Here is a 19,830-nt window from a genome sequence, read left to right as displayed (position 1 = left end):
ATCCTAAAATGTAAGGGCAAAATTAAAATTACAAAGAGAAAACTGGTAGCTCAAAAAAAAAAAAGAGCAGACAATTGTATTAATAAACTATCATGTCAGAGCAAGGTAAAGGTACTTCGCAGGGATCAATGTGAAGTGAAATCAACAGCATGAATTCATGACCTTTGAAAAAACATTTTTTTCTATTTTGTAACTGAAGCTACCAAAAGTCCCTGGGCTAATCTGTTCTCTCTCTAGTGCTCACGTGAAATAAGATAATGTGCCCTCAAGCACCGAGAGATTTTGGTCTCTAAATCTAACTACTGCTTAAAATATTCAGGGCTTCCTGGAGAGAGGCTAACTCCATGTTGGCAGTGAAAGATTTAAGAGGAAATCAGGGCATCTTGTAATCCTACTGCTTGCAAAATTCAACAATGCATTTTTAGCTTAGCAAAGGAAGGATGCTTTGCAAAAGAAGCGGGAACCACGAGCCAATGTAGATTTATTTTCTCAAGACAAGTAATTTCCACCTTATAAGCTCACAGTTGAGGGACGTGATCTTGAGTTTAGCAAATCATTTGATTAAATCATGTAATATCCTTGTGACTAAATAAAGAAATGTAGAGTGGATTTTAAGACAGCTGTATGGATTCAGAACCCGCTAATACCATAGATTAATAGATGATTTACGAACGAGCAGGACAAACGCAATGGCATTTAGCCCTAACCCTCCTTAGTCAACATTTCTAGCAACAGTTAGAATGATGACATGCCTAGGAAATTTAGAAATGACACAAAGTTATGAGGGTCAGCCAGCCTGCCCTATGAGACAAGATTCCAAAAGATATTTTCAGGTGAGAATGATGTTTGAACACCAATCACTTGAAATTGAATAAGAAGAAACATAAAACCACACACTTAACGTTGTAAAAATGAACGCAGCGCATAATGAGAAACCCCTGAGTTTTAAAAGTTCGTATAAGGAACATAGAGGGTTGTTAGTTAACTGAAAACTCAAAATGAATCAATAGTGTGATATGGAGACTTTTTTTTAAGGAATGCTATCTTAGGCTGCATTATTAAAGTATCTACATCAGGCGTCAGAAAACTTTCTCTGCGAAGGGTCGCATAGTACATCTTTAAGGATTTACAGGCTATACGGTCCCTGTCCACACTCAATCCTCCTGTCCAGCATGAAAGCAACCAAAGAAAATACATAAAGGAAGGAGTAGGACTGCACTCCAATGAAACTTTATTTGTGGACACAAATTTGAATTTCTGATCGTTTCACATGTCATGCAATATTATTTTGATTTTTAAAAACCATTTAGAAATGTATCCTCTCCCCTCACTTTGCCCCCCCCCCCCAAAAGGAAAAATGATTCTTAGCTTGCTGCAGCTGCACTGCCATCTTTGGAGAACGCTGCTAGAGGGACTCCCTACAGCTGAGGGGAGGGGGGAGGGGGGAAAACTTCCGACATGTGTATTAAGCAAATCTCACCTTCAAAAATCCTCAGAACCTCTTGATTAATATACTTCTTTATTTCTTCAAATGAAACCACATCAGCCTAGAGAGAGAAAAAAGGCCTGTTAATGCAGAACCTAGCACAAGTGAATAAAGAACAGAAATGCTGGGAAGAAGTGCATAACTACATGCTTTAAAATCTGTGGGCCGGCACCGTAACCAGCGATAGGAACATACTTCCTACTAGATTTCACACGATTAGGAAAGACATTTCCTATTACTTCATTTTCTGAAGTAATTTGAACCAGTGTTATGACGGGACCACCCCAAGCACATTTTTAACCTGTAACTAATCCCTGGACACTGGTAAAGTCAATATCTAAATGATTTTATTATGTATCTTCAAAGGAAGAGAACTCCAAGTACACTGAATGATTCTTTGATAGGTTTTGTTCATGGGATAAAACTAAGCTTTACCCATTTCATGGTGAAGTTCATTTGCAATCTGCACATTGTAAGCATACTTGTAGTAAGCAATTTCCTTTCCTTGATAGAAAATGCTGCGGGATCTGGTAAAGCGGAGTAGGTAAACGACGCCAGTTGAATTTTTAACCCCTTGACAAACAAACCTACATGAATTCGACAGAGAACCTAACATTTAAAATGGTATCTCACATTTATAATGGTATCTCACATTTATAATGGTAACGTTTTACTATAATACCTTGACATTTTTAAAAGGGAGCTATTATTTTTCATGACGGTTAGGGTTTCAAGGTATGTTGTTACTCATAAAGTGATGATTTCTGTGGGACAGAACAGTTCCAGTTTCAATATTTTACTTTCACTGTTTATGGGGCAAATGAGCTTGAATGAATGCATCTAATACCACGTACTGACACAGCACTGAGAGTTCACTGTATAGGCTTTATTCAAGCAGAGTGTAGGAAGAGTGGGTAAACCAAAGCATATGGTGGGAAGGCCCAATTCGGCCCAATCTCTGGAATTGGCTGATTATCTGAGGACGGCAGGTCCTTAACCCCCTGGCCTCACGCTAGGACACCCTTTTCTTCCTGATGTGGATATTTTCAGATTCAGTTCTCCGTGGAATGGCCATCCACCAGCCTCCTGACGATGCTCATAAGGACATGGGCTTCCTTAGCCAAACACTCTTTCTTGGCCTAACAGGTTTCCACTTCAAAGCACCATACAGGGCAGATTTGTTGTTCTGATTGTCAACAAAATGGAGTGTTAACATGAAGCAGACGTGTGTTTTCTGGGTAGTGTAAGGGGACATTATGGATAGTATTGAAGAGTGTGGGCTTGGAGTCGGTCAGGCCTGGGTCTGACCCACTGGATAACTGTGACGTTGGACAGGTCGGCACTCGGCTTCTGCATGCGTCAAGGTGGATGGACAGGTCACCTGTCCTCCCAGGTTAGCTGTGAGGCTCTATTGAAGGATGTTTAGTGAGTACTAAGAGGGGGGAGTCCACACATAACTGAAATAAATGACAGCTATTGACACCCTTGTAGAAGCCGGCTTAGGTTCATTATACTAACCTTGAAAGGTTTATGACTGCTCTTGTTGTAAAAGGGACACGTGGTCAGTCCCAGCCACGAGTTCCTCGCCCACTTACCGGGGAGCCGGGGAGGCCTGGGTGGCCTGGAAGGCCTTGGTGCCCCGGGGATCCCGGGGAGCCCTTATTTCCTGGGGGCCCCATAGGACCTATGGCTCCCTTTATGCCTGGAAGGCCTGGTTTTCCACGTTCACCCTGTGGGCCTCGGTCTCCTGGAATTCCCTGATCACCCTGTTAAGGAAAAAAATGAATAAGAATGATCTCTTCTAGAAGCACATTAGCTGTGGTTAAAAGCAGATGTCTGGATTCATACTGGCCCGTACTAGCTGTGAGGCCTGGGGTAAAATGAATCGAACTCGCTGCACCCTGCGTCCTCTCCCTAAAGTGGGGTTATTAAGAGTATCCACTGAATAGGCGATGCTGAGAAGTGAGTGAACTCAGGTAAAGTGCCTAGAACAAGCCGACACGTGGAAAGCACTCAGTACAAAGTTAGTGACGATGTTACTTGTACCCGGGTGCCAGTCTAGAATGATGCCACTTTTGAAAGTCAACAGCGGCTGTCACTTCAGGCTTGGGTCTCCTTTTCAATGAGGAAGGAAGATGGTTAAGAAGATTTCCTCACTGAAAGTTTTCACTCGGAAAAGCTTCAGGACACTCAAAATCTCTCCTAAATCACGTGTTTTTCCTTTTTTCTGCTTTTTCCTGTATGCTTGGTCTTTAATAGTTTCTGTGGGTTGGTTTCTGTGCTCGTGTTTTACATGCACACGTGTATGTGTGTGTGTGAGTGTGTGCGTGCGCAGTGTATCTTAAAGAGTCAGGAAGGTGAGAAAGGGAGCCTTTGGGAAGGTTCAAAGTAGGTCACTGGGGTGGAGAGTCATCACTGAGGTCATTCGTTCAATAATGTAAATAAACTGTAAGAGAATTCATTGATTAAGATGCCATAATAAATTAGATGTGCCTGAATCTGAGAAGAAGTTTCGTTAATGTAGACTTTGATCCTGCAAGGTGTCTACTACTGTATGTGTTTGTGCATGAGAGTATGAAAGAGGGAAGGGGTGAGAGAGAGAGAGAGAGAGGGAGAATGTGAATGAGAGAATACACGTGTGTGACTGAGCAGGTGTCTCAGTACCACATTTCAAACATTCAGTTCCACAGTTCCAGGAGGTGATGATCACACTGAATATGAAAGGATGGTGCATTGACCTGCCCGGTATTTCACCGTATGATTCTTTTATTTGTGACTATTCTGCAGAAGTCCAAACTCTATTTCTCCTGATTTAAAAAATAATAAAAATGAATGAACAATTACAAAGATCTATTTGGTCATAAATGAACAGATATAGAAAGAAGCCATGTAGAAAGAAGAAAAACAGTTGGACCTAATTTCAATTCTACTGTCTTGGTTATAAAAATATGTCTCACACAAGTATATCAACCCAGCTTGCATTTGGAGAAATATCGGAGATGACTAAGATTAAAAAAGAAAGAAAGAAAAGAACTACTAGCACACTTTGAGCATGCGCAAAATAAACACGATTAAAATTATCTATAGTTTAGGCACACGGATGTTCATTATAGTAAGGTTTTTTATCATGAAAATTAGAAAGAACCTAAATACCCAGGAAAAGGGAGCAGGGTATTTTCCAAATACCTTGGAAAAGCTATATCCAAACAGTGGAATAACATAGAGCCACTAAAATGTCCACGTGGATCTAGATTTACTGACATGGAAAGATGGTCGTCATATATTAAGTGAAAGAATTCACTTACGAAACAGTATGAACCAATTTTTTGAAAAGTATATATTCACTTGTACCGATGTATTGAGCAAATGTGTATATGATGTATAACAGTGAGATGGAAATATGTCCAAAATATCAATAGTGCTTATCTCTGTGTAGTGGGATATGGTAGGCTTTTTTTTTGTTTTTTCTTTATATATCTCTATTTTTGTGTTTCCTTCAGTTAGCATGGATTATTTGGGTAATAATAAGTAAACTAGACACCAGTACACAAGAACGTGTGTGCACGTGTGCATGCATACACACACACACACACACACACACACACACACACACGCAAGCCCTTGCTAGAACCCCTCTGAAAAACAGTGCTCAAGGAACCTGTTGCCATGGAATGCATCCATTTCTAGCAGGAAATGCTAAGCTTCCTTAGAGAAAAGAATGGGAAGCTGCAACAATGACATCAACAACCAAAACAATGCAAAGAAAAACGTACGCCGTAACTGGCATTACTAGTAGCTCTATATGTCTTTCCCCTTTGTCTTTCTCTCCCCCCTCACCAGCCCCCCCCTTACTCAGCTTAGTATTATTCCCCCAGCTCAGGGGGTCTTGACAATTCCTCTGCTCCCAGGGAGGCATTTGCAGTTGCAAGGAGACATTTTTGGAGGGAGTTTGGTTGTACAGTGTCTAGTGGGTAGAGGCCAGGGATGCTGCTAAACATCCTACAAAGCACAGGACAGGCACCTATGACAAAGAATTACCTGCCCCAGACAGTAACAGTGCTGAGGTGGAGAAACCCTACTTCAGGTAAAGAACACACGGGTGATAGTTACAATAGGACATGTGTCTGAGACGGGAGGCTGATAGAAGCTTTCCAAACTGGAACAGCAAACCAGACGCCCTGATCCTGTTTCCCTGAATGGTCCCATTTTATGCCTGGCAGAGACCTTGGATCACATACACCCCAGCCTTTTCGTATGCGGAGATTTCGAGGGGGTCTACGACCATAACTGTGTAACTCAAATGAGGGGGCAGTTGTGGAGACAGACTTAAATAACAATCACAGTAGGAATGTACATACCCGTTCTCCTTTGGGGCCTCTCTCTCCAGGCTTACCCATGATGCCCTGAAAAACAAATGTCAGCACTAAAAATCACTGTGTATCAAGATTTCTCATCAAGCTGCTGGATCGGGAGCTCTGGCAGGTAATCTGGATGTAGTTTTGCATTAGAACATTTATTTTCAACAGTATTTTCCATACCTGCGCACCTGGTAATCCATCTTTCCCATTTATTCCCTGTAAAGACAAAAAATGATCAATATTTCTCATTCTGCATTAATAGACATAATTAAATGCAACAAGAGGGTAAAGTTTCAAGGACTTTATCATATTTCTACTGAGATTTTGGTGAGGCAGTGTGGTGAAATGGAAAACAAAATCGATAGAGTCAGCCCCAAGTTTAAATTCTGACTCTGTCACTTGCAAGTTCCATTTACTTCAGGCAATTTACTTAACCTTAATAGCGTCCGCTTCTCCACTTATAAAGTCAGGATAAAATAATGGCCTTAAAACTAAGGATTTAGGGAAATACCAGAAAATGCCTAGCTCACTGTAAATAGTCAACAGGGTTATTTTCCTTCCTTATTCCATTAGGTACATTCTGAGAAATAAGAAAGTTCCCCATGGCACTGGTTGGCTGGTGTACGGCATTTATTGTTCCCTTCTAACAATCTTCCTACCAAAGAGAGCCATTCTCAGTTAAATGGTCTCCGTTGCTGCTTGAGAAATCTCATAACATGGCCAGAGCCAGATGCCACTATGAAATAAACTGTCAGCCAGAGAACGATTGTTATTTTTCAGTTAGAAAATATGAAAGGACAGTGAGAAATCTGTAACCATGTTTTCTGAGAGTATTAAATAGTGGCTTTTTTTAGTAAACTGGAAGTTTCCCGAACTATACATGGCAGTTCTGGAGGTGGTAATAAAGCCCAATCCTGCTTGCAGATTTATAAGCTTGGGAGAACCACTGACTGGGAGGTGTTAAGAAGGGAAAGCACCTGGGGTCCCATCAAATACTGAGAGACAGCAGGTACGTTTCTGAGACTTGATTTGAAGAGGGAGACCAAGGTGAGGAAATGATTTCTTAGCCAGCAGGCAGGTGCATGGACTTGCTCCACTGCAAAGCCCGGGAGGCTCTGATTGTGCTGGAGTGCAGTCTGCAAGGATGGACCTGCAGAAAGGTCTGTGTTTATACTGCTGTAAATCACACTAACACCTGCCACAGTTGGGAACCCAACCAGAGTCCCTCGGCCTTCCTGAACAGCCTGGGAATTATCTAGGGCACTTTAACTAAGACCACGTTGCCCAAAGCATCAGGTTCAAAGGATTTATGTCATCCAGAAACACAAGCAAAAAAGGATAAAGCTGATGAAGGAGAGGATATGAAAGAAACAACTGTGTTAACTGAATAAAAGAAGATAAATCTGATGTAAAAATATAATTCATGTTTTTGGTAACAATACAAGAAAATGAATAAACCTATAGATAATTTTTTGTCTCTTGTAATTCATCAATGACTCTTGTGTGTGTTCTCTTCTCTATGAAGGCATTACTAACTTGTTCTCCATGGTGTGGGGGGGTGAGTTCTGCTTTCAGAAATTTTTACAAAAACCGCAGTGGATTTACCTCTATCCCCCTCGTCTCACTTATCTGCAAGAACGCTATTCTTTTTTCTAACTCAGAAAGTATAACCAGCTTTCCCTCCGCTGCACACCTGCGTCTGAGCAGCTGACTGTGGGTGAAGAAGGGTTACCCTCGCTCAGGTGTTCTGATCTACACGTATGGCCGCAGCTCCCAAGCAGCCCCTCTGCATCACCGGCCATCCTTCTGTATTTCCTGACTTGACTCTTTCTTTCCAGAAGTACTTGCACATATTTTCCTGTCTCACGAAACCTCCAGCATCACCACCCCACTCCTCATGGTCAACTGATGACTTCCATCCTTCACTGAGAAAATCACAGCAGAGGACCCGCTCACATCCCCGCTGCCAGAGCCACGCACCTGTGCGCATGCGTACTCGGACTTCCACCCGCCCCCTCCCCGTGAGAAGGTTGCCCTGCCCTGTTCCTTGTAAACACCTGTTTCCACTTGGGAGTCTTCTCTCCTTACTCTAAGTCCACTCTCTTGTATCTTCAAATGTCCCCTCTCAACGGGGTCATTCTTCATCAAGATCCTACCGTGCTGTACTCTCCCCACAATGAGGGCCACATTTCCAAACGTGGGGGAGAATTGTCAACTCCTTTGTTACTTTTCTGTATGTTTTCCTCTCGTTTCTCTTCAACACTTACCTCCCTCCACATCCAGGAAACCGCCTTCGCCTGGTTTTCTTCACATCTCACTGGCTGCACCTTCTCCGTCTTTCTGCCATATCCTCTCCTAAGAGCCCTGTTCTCTTCCCAATTCGCAGTGACCCCACTGCATCCAGGCTCAGGTTGAAATACCCAAATCAGTCTCTCCAGTCCTGGCCTCTCCATTAATTGCAGATGCACATATACACTGCTTACTTGACTAGAAATCCACTTGGATGTCTACTAGTGCTTCAACATGAAGTTTTACCACAGAGAGCTCAGTTTTTCCTCCCAAACCCAACCATGTCACGAAACATACCACCCTGACCCGGTTGCTCAGACCCCAAACCACAGCTTTGACTGGTCTCTTCCTCTCACTCTGCATCTGTTTGATCCATCAGCAAGTGTTGCTGGCTCTACCTTCAGTGCACACCCTAGATCTCCTCTTCCCACCATCTGTGTTTCTCATGGGGATTACGGCGATGCTTCAGAGTTCCGTTCCCTACGGTGTGCCCTCCGCACAGAACTCAGAGTACTCCTTGAAATGCAGTCCAGTCATTTTGCTTCCCTGCTACAGATGCTCCAGTGGGTCTCTGTCAGACTTCACATGAAACCCGCCCTCCATTCCTGGCTTAGAAGTTCCTTGTGCTCCGCCACTGGCTGCCTCTCCCTCCGTATCTTTGCCCCTCTCCTTTAGCTCAGCTCACGCCTGCCTTCAGGCCTTCCTCCCTTCCTTCAACACGGCAGGCTCTACTAGCCATTCCTTTTTCTTGGAACAAGCTCTCCCTGCCTCCCCGCCCTGCTGACCTCCCCATGGCCTGAGCTCTCCCATCATGCAGGGTTTGCTCAAGTGGTGGGCCTTTATTGACTGCCCTATTTAAATTCTACTCTAGGGCTTCACCCTGCTCAGATCATCTTCTCCCTGAAGTTGTGTGTGTCTATTTGTTTGTTGTCTTGTGTCCCTGTACTAGGATGTAAATCCGATGAGCTGAAACCTCCCAGTGCCTGGCATGTAGTAGGCGCTCAAGAAGTATTTGCTGAGTGAACAGATTGCTTTTTACATAATCCCCTCGGAACTGGATGGCAAGCATTTGTGAGTGGCTTACAGGGGCTGGGATGGGGAGCTGGTAAAAGGGAGGGAGGGGAGGGAGGGAATGAGACTAATATTAATGGGGCGTCTCCCACAGCAGGCATTGGACGTCTTACCATATGTCACATTGCTTAAGTGACTCACAAACCCTTTGAGTCATAACTCAAACCCAGATCTTCCTGACTCTAAATTGCATACACTTCCCGTGCATTCATGTTGCCTTCTCTGGGGAGGCTGTGGCCAGGGAATGCCCTTACCCTGTGGTCTCACAGATTCTGAGCAGCCTCCTGAACTGTGCACTGCGTGGTCACCTTCAGCCCCCCTTCTCCTAACAGCATCCCCTTCCCACCCACCCCACGGCGCAGAAACAAGCAGAGGGAGCAGGGACTTCTATAAAAAGCGCACCCGAGAGTGCGGTATGTCTATTCCTCTTTATATCCCCTCCCTCGGGGCCCAGCACATCCTTAGCAAACGGCAGGGATGAGCTGACAATATGTGGAATTGAGTTGAATTAGTAGGAATGGTTGTTACAATGTCACGTCAATATTATATATCAGTAGCCAAGAGCTCTGTTAGGACAGGAGGGGATGATGTATTTGACAGCAGTGATTTATGAACGTGTAAGAACAAGGCCCACAGGTAAAGGAGGGAATCTGATACAAGAGCTTCTTTCCTCTCTAGCTTAACACACAGGTGTTACATCTGCAAGTCTTTGTATTTCAGGATATGACAGGCCATTTCATGTTTTAGCTCTGCTGAGGACCTCAGACCTGAGAAATAATGAGTCTAATTTCCTGACATTTAAAACAAAAGACCTCGCTGTTCTCACTGTGGCTTAAGACATAGAGATACTCACAGAGCTGGGCACTCAGTGAGAACCACACCCCCAAAAGCCATTTGCAGACCTGCGCTTACTTACTTGGAAACTACTTATTCCAATCTCAGACTTTCTGAAGAGAGAGAGGTAAAGAGGCAATGCTTAGAACATTTCTTAAACTGGCAAATAATAGATAAAGGACTTACGGGCTTTCCTGAGGGTCCTTCTGGTCCAGGGAAACCTATGTCTCCAACAGGCCCTCTCTCACCCTGTAGACGTGGCCACAGACAAACATTAGCTGCCAAGAAGAGCTTTGAAACTGCATGTAGTACAACACAAGGACAATGGCTAAGTAAGGAATGGGCAACTGACCGGTTCTCCTGGAATTCCTGGAGGGCCTGGGGCTCCGGGTTTCCCCTGGGAAATGAAGCCAAGGGGAAATGTTAGGAGCCAGATTACTGAATGAGGCCACACGCTTCCCTCCCCCACCTGTGCGTTTACCACCCGTGCTGCAGGTGTGGCTCTACACCGACCTGGCAGCCCTACCGGCCAGAGTCCCGGAAACCACACTGCACTGGGCAGACGGGACGGCAGTCCCTCAATGCACATATGGGTGTGTGGTATGGGAGGGAGGATAAGCTTTTGAAAATATTAAGCCAGTGTATCCTCATTTCTGGAAATCCCTCTTGATGGGCAGATCCTCTTTACTTTAGGGGGAAAGAGGGCACAGTGGGTCAAAGAAGTCCTTCCTAGATTTTGATTTTCACAAGAAGCTTTTTCAGTTCATAGTGAGATAGCCTGAAAAGAAGCATGGTTGATTTGAAAGGCCGTTTTGTTGAAAGGAGAGGACAAGTTTGGTGTGACCCAGCGTACCGCAGCCTGGAAGACTGAGGACGGAGAAACCGTGGGCTAGAGAGACCACAGGAGGGATGAGAGAGGAAGATGCACCAGCAGAGACGGCAGTGGACACGAGCCCAAGCGTCCAGGCCAGGCCTAAGGATCCTGCCTTGGAGAAAGAGCCGCCGCCTGCACCTTGAACCTCATGTGGTTGGAGATGCAGGTGTGGGACTGAGACCATGGAAATCCCAGTAGGTTGCAAGGGAATGGAGAGGGAGGCCCTTTTCCGCACTTGCTGTATGGAACTCTGGGAGCAGACCGCCTGGCAGGTCAGCTACAGCTGAATACCGAGGCGAGGCAGACACAAGGCCCTGAGATGGCATCCGGGCTCCCACCGCCCGCCTGCAGCAGGAGCGCCTGGAATCCCACGGACCTGAGTTGGGGGATGTGTTAGGGCTGAGAAAGCCAGTGTCCCAAAGGGTCTTGGCATGGACTCAGGGGTGCAGGGTGCTTGGGCCTGGAGCTCCAGACGAAGATCCCAAAGGCTGGGTAGTGCTGGCAGGGACCTCGGAGGCCCCAGGGAGGGCATGCTGCCCACACGCCATCCTGGGAGGGAGGGGAGGAAGAGCCCTGGGGAAGGCCCTGGAGGGCCTGAGTGCACTAGGAGGAAACAGACAGCTCTGTTCCAGGAAGAGCAGGACCGGCCCGCTTGGCTCTCAGCAGAGGCCTGTGATGTGCTGAGCAGGTAGACACATCCCTGCTTCAACCAGAACCATCACCTTAAAAGTCTTTTATTGTGGTAAAATATACATAACGCGAAAGCTACCATTTTAGCCATTTTATGTGTACAATTCAGTGGCATTAAGTACATTCACACTGTTATATAACTGTCACTGTTTCCAGAATCTTTGAACTAATTCATTTTTCCGAGCCACAGTAAGGTCCAGTTATAGAAAAGAGAGGTGCACTTTTAACTACCCAGTTGTATATTTGCGGCGTGCAAAATGTTTACCCTTCCCTATTTCTGTCATTGTCAGTTAATCTTCTTAATGATGAGATAGGAAAGCTGCATTTTAGGTAAACGTATTACATCTTGGACATCCCAACAAGTGGCAGGCTAGCCTCTAATTTCAGTCATGCTGCATCCTTCAAAGTATCCTTGGAATTCTTCATTTGGATCGTCTTTTGATCCTGTCACTTATTTTTTCAATACTTTCAATGGTTGCTAGTATCTTTTCTTTGAAGGTAGACTCGGTTTAGGGTAATGGCTGAAAGGAATTTATAGTCCCACCTGAGTGAGCACTGTGGGGCATTACACTTCATTATACCAGGTGGAAACAAAAACAGGCTGTGAAGGCACCCTGAGAGGCGGGTTGTAGGGGACTCAGGGCAATTGCACAAACAGCTGCGAATATGTTGCTAGGAGTGGTGGTGAGCAGGGGAAGGCGGGGAGGAGGGGGATAGTGTGAGCCAGTTGTCAAGAAGAATGCTTTCGTGTACCAAAAATTCTGCAGTGCTTGCTAAAGAAAATATTTTCATGTTACTGTTTTTTTTTTTTTTTTTTTTGCGGTACGCAGACCTCTCACTGCTGTGGTCTCTCCCGTTGCGGAGCACAGGCTCCAGACGCGCAGGCTCAGTGGCCATGGCTCACGGGCCCAGCCGCTCCGCGGCATGTGGGATCTTCCCGGACCGGGGCACGAACCCGCGTCCCCTGCATTGGCAGGTGGACTCTCAACCACTGCGCCACCAGGGAAGCCCTAAAGCAGCTAATTAAGGGGATGTTATCCTTCATACAGGATGCTTTGCTATGGAGTGTGGATGGGTTTTTATTTTTTTGTCCTTAGATTTAGCAACTAAATAGAGTGGCTACCCTCCTTTTGAAGGATGGGTGCTGGGGGGTGGTGGTAGGAGGGTCTGAATGGTCCTGGGTGGAGATGGTAGGGCCCTTTCTTATCTTCCTCATGTTCCTGTGACTGAAGCACACGGTTTCCGTTGACTTTCCTACCCTGGCCCACCCTGCAGGGGCAGCTAGCGAGGATAAGCGGGCTCTTATTCATCAAGCCTGACCACAAAGTTTTAATTAGAGCCTCATGAATGAAGATCAGAATAATCCCTAGGGCTCAGAGAAATGATTTTAACCTTTCCTGGAGCACTTCCTATTCATCTGGAAAGACCTTGATGAGATTAAAACACTGGACACATTAAAACATTGGACACAGAGAGCAACAAAAATGATTGAGAGGCTGGAAGGACTAGTTTACGAGGACACATTAGCAGCCATAAAGCTCTGCTAATAACACCTGGCTGAGGGAAAACTCAGGCAGATGGCAGCTTAATAAGCACATGCCTGAGGATGAGAACTTTGCCTTTTGAGGAACAAGAAACCTTGAACTATGATAGGAATAGAGAAACCCAACAAGCTTCTCGGAGCTGTGCTATCTTAATGCGTTGACACAGGTAACTGGGCTTCCCCTTCCCATGTGAAAGTGAGTTGGGGAGAAAAAAACAAAGAAAAAAATTTAAAAGATGAAAATAAAGAAAGGAGCATTCTTGAGGTGGGAGAGGGACGGATGGTTCTGCTTTTTAAACCGGAGGTTTAAGGAGTCACTGCGTGCTCCCAGCCCTTCTGACGGTCGGTGCCCATGAAACCAACATGAGAGAATCTGGACTCACCGAGATTCCCGCCACTCCAGGGGGACCTGCCGGGCCTCGATCTCCCTGGAAAAAATGTACTATTTATAATGATATCTATAAAATCTCCACCGATGAAATTAATGCTCAAGTAATAATTTGGATTTGGTAAAGCTTCTCTTTGGAACTTATAAATGTTATCCGTATCAGCTGGGTGAAGCTAGAGCCCATATGGGAAAAGAACAAAATGAAAACTGCAGCCAATGGAACCTACTAAAGTTCTCTCTCTCTCTTTCTCTCTTTTTTTCCCCCATAAAACCAAAGCAAATAATAATCTTAATGAAAACGAGCATTCATGGTATCATTTCTGTGACCTATTCTTTTAAACAGAACCCCATCCATATTACAGGTAAAATCAGTAAACAGTTTTATTCCACATATTCAAAAGTAATTCATTACCAATACTTAAAAGCTAAGCACACTGAATGTCTTCTAAAAAGCTTTCGCTGTACTTGTCTCATTGGATGTAGGTTAGAATAAATGTGTTTAGAACTGGGGATTTTGTAGCTTCTCCTCTTTAGGCCAATAAGAAGAGCCCTGGAATTGCTCTGAACAGTGGACTGAATCAACCCTTTTTCCAAAGGCAATGTGGCATTTTAGATAAAGCCGACAAGGCTAAAAATACTTCTGATTATATATGGGGTAATAAAATGGCAATTTTTTGTTGAGCAGAATCTACATTAAAAAACTTCCGAAGTTCCCTAAGGGACATAAAAGAAGACTTGATTAAATGGAGAAAGATGTTTTGTTCTTGGAGGGCATGACAGTGCTATAAAGGTGTCATTACCACCCAAACTAATTTATAAATTAATTCAATTTTTACAAATTGCGGCTTGATCGAATGATATTAAAGTTCACTTGGGATAATAAATATATTCGAGGATAAGAGAAAAAATAAAAGAAGAATAATAAAGAGGTTAGCAATATCGTATTTCAACATACAATAAAGCTATAATAATTGCAATAATGGAATACTGGCCCAAGATTAAGCAGTATATCGATGCAATATAACAGAAACCTCAGAAACAAACCAACATTTATAATAGAATTTTAGTAAAGAAAGGGCTGTATTATTCAACAAATAGTGCTAATAACTGAATAATTTCTTTGAAAAAATCTGATTCCCTTCTTTGCATTATACTCCATATAAATTCCATATAGATTATATAAAAATAAAATGAATTAATAAGAACTAGAAGAAAATCAAGTCATATTATCTGATTTTGCTTGAGAATGAGAACGAAAGTCATTTAGTGCATAAAAGCAAAATAAGAAATCATAAAGGAAAACAGTTTTACATTTGACCACATAAAAGTTATATTTACATATAGAATAAGATTAAACATAAAAATGAGAGGCAAGAACCAACCAGGATAAAGCCTCCACCATATAAGACAGAAGTTAGTATCTTTAATATATAAAGCATAGCTACAGTCAAAAAAAAAAAAAAAAAAAGAGCTAGTAGAAAAATGGGTGAAGGATGTAAACAGGGAATCCTTGTCAGTTCCACTCTGCCCTTTTTTAATTGCAGGATTTTTACCCTGGAAATGAATATACTGGAGCTTTTCATTCAATGGAAACATTTGAATATCTGATAAAGGTGAATGTTAAGAGGGCTCCTCTCTGGTAAGATGTTCCTTCCAACAATCGGGTCTCACAGTTCTTTGAACCACTCTCCCCTAATGGTATGGCCTCTTATTTCCATAGCTATACCTGAGACCTTGTCAAAAACAATAACTATATTCCTCCATAACCTCCACTGCACGCATTCCAACCTTGGACCACCATCTTTCATCATTCTAAATCACTCCCTTGAGTACTTTGAACCCCCAAAACTTTTGATGTCACCAAGATCTCTAATCCATCCATGATTCAAATTTTTCATTATCCTTCATTGCCTAGGTGGCCCCTCCTCCTTATTTATCTAGTTTAAATTCCACAGTCACTTGTTATAATCACGCCCTTGTGTATACTGTTGGCTTCCTGGCCCATTCTTGCTTCTTGCACTCACTTGTCAAAATCGGAGCCTTGTTTAAAGCCAGCTCCCCTCCTGTTCTGTGCCTTTGCCTGAGTGTATGTACATGGTACATAATCTCACTTCAGTTCATGACCATGAACCTCTAGGGTAGCGGTCCCCAACCTTTTTGGCACCAGGGACCGGGTTTGTGGAAGACAATTTTTCCACAGACTGGGGTGGGGGAGGGGGGATGGTTTTGGGATGATTTGAGCGCATTACGTTTATTGTGCACTTTATTTCTACTATTATTACATTGTAATATATAGTGAAATAATTATACAGCTCACCATAATGCTGACAGGAGGCGGAGCTCAGGCGGTACTATGAGCCATGGGGAGCGGCTGTAAATACAGACGCAGCTTCACTCGCTCGCCTGCCGCTCCCCTCCTGCTGTGCGGCCGGGTTCCTAACAGGCCACGGACCAGCCGAGGCCCGGGGGTTGGGGACCCCTGCTCTAGGGGGTTCTGCTCAGCCATCACACTCTGTGGTCCCTGGATTTTCCCTCTCTCTGAGAAGACCTTCTCCTTAAATCTCCGACCTCTTCTCCCTACCACACTCTCAGATGATGACCTGGACTCCTCCATCTCTGAGAAAACTGAAGCAATCACAAAAGAACCTCTATAGACTCCAACCAATTCATGTGCCCACATACCAGCATCTGTATCCCTGTTCTCTGATTTCCCAGCCGTTACCATAGATGAACTATCCATGCTTCTCTCTGAGGCCAAACCCTGCATTTATGCTCTAGGTCCCCTTTCCTCTTAGCTATCTAAGGATGTCATTCCAGCAATTCTCGCCTCTCCTCCTATCTCATCATCCCCCTCCCCTTTCTTCAGCACAGTAACAGTCTGCTACTTCTGTGGTCTTAAAGTTCGTTTTAGCAAACCTTGCCCTATCTCCTCCAGCAGCTGCTGGCCCATTTCTTTACTTTCCTTTGCAGCAAAGCTCCTTAAGCACTGTTTAAACTGTATTTGCTGTCTCTAAATCTTTTTTTGTCATTCTCTCTTAAACCCATTCAAGTCCAGCAATTGGTCCTACCAACACAGTGAAACAGTAATCACTCCTCTGGTGATACGTGACCTCTATATTGCTGAATCCAATGTCAGTACTCCGCCATCCTACTTGACCCCATCCTACTTGACCTATCTATAGGATTGAGACAGATTTTCACTCTCTCTTCTTGCTACGTGATCTTTGCTTGATTTCCAGGAAGCCAATATTTCCTCCTATTTCTCTGGTCATTCCTCCTCAGTCTCCCTTACTCATTCCCCCTTTTCTTCCTGATCTTAATGTTGGAGGGCCTCGGGGCTCAGTCCTTGACCCTCTTCCATTTTTTTGAGTGAATAAACAACACTCTTTTTGTTTTTAAGTTTTTGTCTTTTAAATTAATTTTTATCGGAGTATAGTTGACTGATCCTCTTTTCTTTTAAAAGAATCTACTGTCATTCTCTTGGTGATCTTATCCAGCCTTCTGACTTTCAGACAGTATCTATATGCTTAGACAAGCAATCTGTATCTTCACTTAGACTCTTTATTATTATTATTATTTTAAAATTTTTGGCTGCACCACGCAGCATGTGGGATTTTAGTTCCCCTACCAGGGATCGAACCCATGCCCTCTGCAGTGGAAGTGTGGATTCTTAACCACTGGACTGCCAGGGAATTCCCTGAGACTCTTTTTTAAACTCCATACTTTTATATTGTACTGCCTACTCAATACCCTCACTTTGCTGTCTAATAGATACTTCCAACCTCAGTCCCATGTCCAAAATTATACTCTGGATCATTGTCTATCTGTAGCTATCCTCATTCCTGTTGATGACGCCCTGCCATGCCAGTTGCTCAGGTCAACACCATGGAGCCGTCCTTGACTCTTCTCTCAGACCCACATCCCATCAGTCCTGTCGCTCTGCCTTCACAGCACGTCCATAACCTATCTGCTCCTCAGGACCGCCACCATTTCTGCTCTTATCCGAGCCGACACCACTCCCCTCCCTGCCCCATCCTCACTCTCCAGCTGTGGGCCCCGTTACTCTACTACTACTCAGAAACCACCGCTGGCTCCGTATTCCCTCAGAGTGAAGGATGAAGTCCGTACAATGGCTGGTAAGCCTCTTTATTAATTAGTGCTTCTCAAACTACCTGTGGTGAAGGAGCAGTTTATTTACTTATTTATTTTCTAATGCATCATGATCCAACGTGAGTCTACTGGTCACATGTTTGGATATCATGGCAACGTCAAAAGTCAAGCTGCCAGACAAGTTGCTTAAATGCTTTCTCTCCATCTCTGCGCTCACCTTGCCCCCAGAATCCATAACGGGTCTGCAGACTGGCACTGGTACTGCACTGGCCAGTGAGTAGCATTGACCTCAACATGGCGGGGCTGCTCCTAACTGCCACCCCACCTCTCTGACCTCATCTCCTACCATATCCCCTCGCTCACTCCCCGGGTCTCCTTGGATGTACCAGGAGTGCTCTGCCTCAGGGCATTTAGACCTGCTGTTTTTTCTTCTTTTAAAAAAATTTTTTTAGTTGTATATATTTAAGGTGTACAACATGATGATTTGATATACGTATACATTGTGAAACGATCACCGCAATCAAAGTAATTCACATCCCTATCACCTCACATAGGTCACTGTGTGTGTGTGTGAGTGTGCGTGTGGTGAAAACGCTTAGCAGATTTCAAGCACACAGTTTAGCACGGTTACCTAGTGTCGCCTTGCTATACACTACATCTCTAGAACTTACTCACCTTGCCTGGAACATTCTTCGTTCTGGCTTGAGGGGGCTTGGCTAACTGCCCCCTACCTCTTCCAAGTCTGCTCTGTTCTTGCTTTCTCAGACCACCCGATTTAAAATGATACCCTTCCCTTCCGCACTCCTGATGCCCTCAACCTGTCTCTACTTTTTCTTCCCACAGCACTTACCAACAATATTATTTCGTTATTTGTGTTTATTCTTTTAGTTTCTGTATCCCCTTCTTAGAACATAATTTTTGTCTCTTTTGTTCCCTTATACATCCCCAAACCTAAAACAGTTCCTGGTCCAACAGTAGGTGCTCCATAAACAGTTTTGAATGTTGAATCAGTGATCACACGTCTAACCCTGCACTTACCTTTATACCAGGAAATCCTTCTAATCCTGGCAACCCCATCACACCAGGTTCTCCCTGTTAAATATGAACATAAGAACACAGAAGCGATGGTCAAAAGGTTTTTTAAGCATTGATTTCAAAAGCAAAGATATTTTTTGCCTAAAAAATACTCCCTCAAACATCAATTGGTAATTTAGCAAGTAAATAATACGCTCTATTTTCAAGCATCTGTATTCTTGCATTTGATATTTGGGAACAGTTTGAAAATAAAGCTATTCCCTGGAGAAGTATGAGTATATTTTCTAATTAATTGTTTTTATCCTGAGGAAGAATCTGCTCTGAATGAATCCCTCTAGTCAGTGATAACTCCAATTTCAATAAGAATTGGAAGGAAAGACTGGGCTTTAATAAACTTTGCCAATTTATAAGGTACCTAAGCCTTCTAGATTATCAGAAAATAAGACTAAAGTCTTTAAGAGTGGATGAAGATGGAGCTCTCAAAGTTTATAATCCCTCAATATTTCCTGGAGCTGGATATGAGTTGTGGATGCTTCAGAGGACAGCCCAGGAGCAGTTATTTATGCTGGCTCACCGAGAGGAGACAGGTAAGCATTTCTGTTAAAAAAAAAAAAAAATCTGTTACATACGCTGGTGTCTGGTCCCAGATGACTGGAACCTCTAGGCCCTCAAGGAACCCATTTAGAAAGGTCAGGGTGAAGGAAGCTGCCAACTTTGAACAATAAACAACAGGGGTTTTAAATTAAGAGAGATAAAGTGGGTAGTTGTTTGATACCTCCTTGTTAACGAAGTAATGTTAACTGCAAATATTTTCTTAAGACACTGGATGTTTTCAACATAATCACATAGAAAAGGTAGCTTCCCAAGGTCATTCTCTGTAAATGTATTTTTGCATGCCTAATTCTAATTTGCTTCAAAAATATTACCAACACTTAACTTCCATTATGATTATGATAGTGTCCTTATCACGGGATGCTTCATGAGGAAGCATATCACTTGATCCTTTCTTTGCTTCAAAAGCCTTTTTAAACAACTACCAACATGTAACCTGTCAATCAGGAAAAAAAAGATGTTCAGACTCTATTCTGCATGAAGCTCTGTAACGGAGGCTCTGGGTTATTGACAAAGGAGATAAGCTCTTTGGTTTTCTTT

General features: G+C 43.6%; 1 protein-coding gene across 1 annotated transcript in view; it reads right to left on the bottom strand.

Moving 5' to 3' along the window:
- Window positions 1–19,830, bottom strand: part of COL19A1 (collagen type XIX alpha 1 chain) — a 362,938-nt gene that overhangs the window by 14,567 nt on the left and 328,541 nt on the right. Inside the window, exons 41-48 of the mRNA XM_029223905.1 lie at window positions 18,682–18,735; window positions 13,529–13,573; window positions 10,391–10,435; window positions 10,225–10,287; window positions 6,025–6,060; window positions 5,845–5,889; window positions 3,082–3,252; window positions 1,481–1,547 (exon numbers count right to left, since the gene is read on the bottom strand). Coding sequence (XP_029079738.1) covers window positions 1,481–1,547; window positions 3,082–3,252; window positions 5,845–5,889; window positions 6,025–6,060; window positions 10,225–10,287; window positions 10,391–10,435; window positions 13,529–13,573; window positions 18,682–18,735 — 526 coding nt within the window. The remainder of the gene's footprint in view (window positions 1–1,480; window positions 1,548–3,081; window positions 3,253–5,844; window positions 5,890–6,024; window positions 6,061–10,224; window positions 10,288–10,390; window positions 10,436–13,528; window positions 13,574–18,681; window positions 18,736–19,830) is intronic.

Source organism: Monodon monoceros, unplaced genomic scaffold (genome assembly GCF_005190385.1).
Source record: "Monodon monoceros isolate NGI ecotype Baffin Bay Population unplaced genomic scaffold, NGI_Narwhal_1 Super_Scaffold_15, whole genome shotgun sequence".
In the NCBI taxonomy this organism is placed as follows: Eukaryota; Metazoa; Chordata; class Mammalia; order Artiodactyla; family Monodontidae; genus Monodon; species Monodon monoceros.
This window is presented reverse-complemented; position numbering and strand designations above follow the sequence as displayed.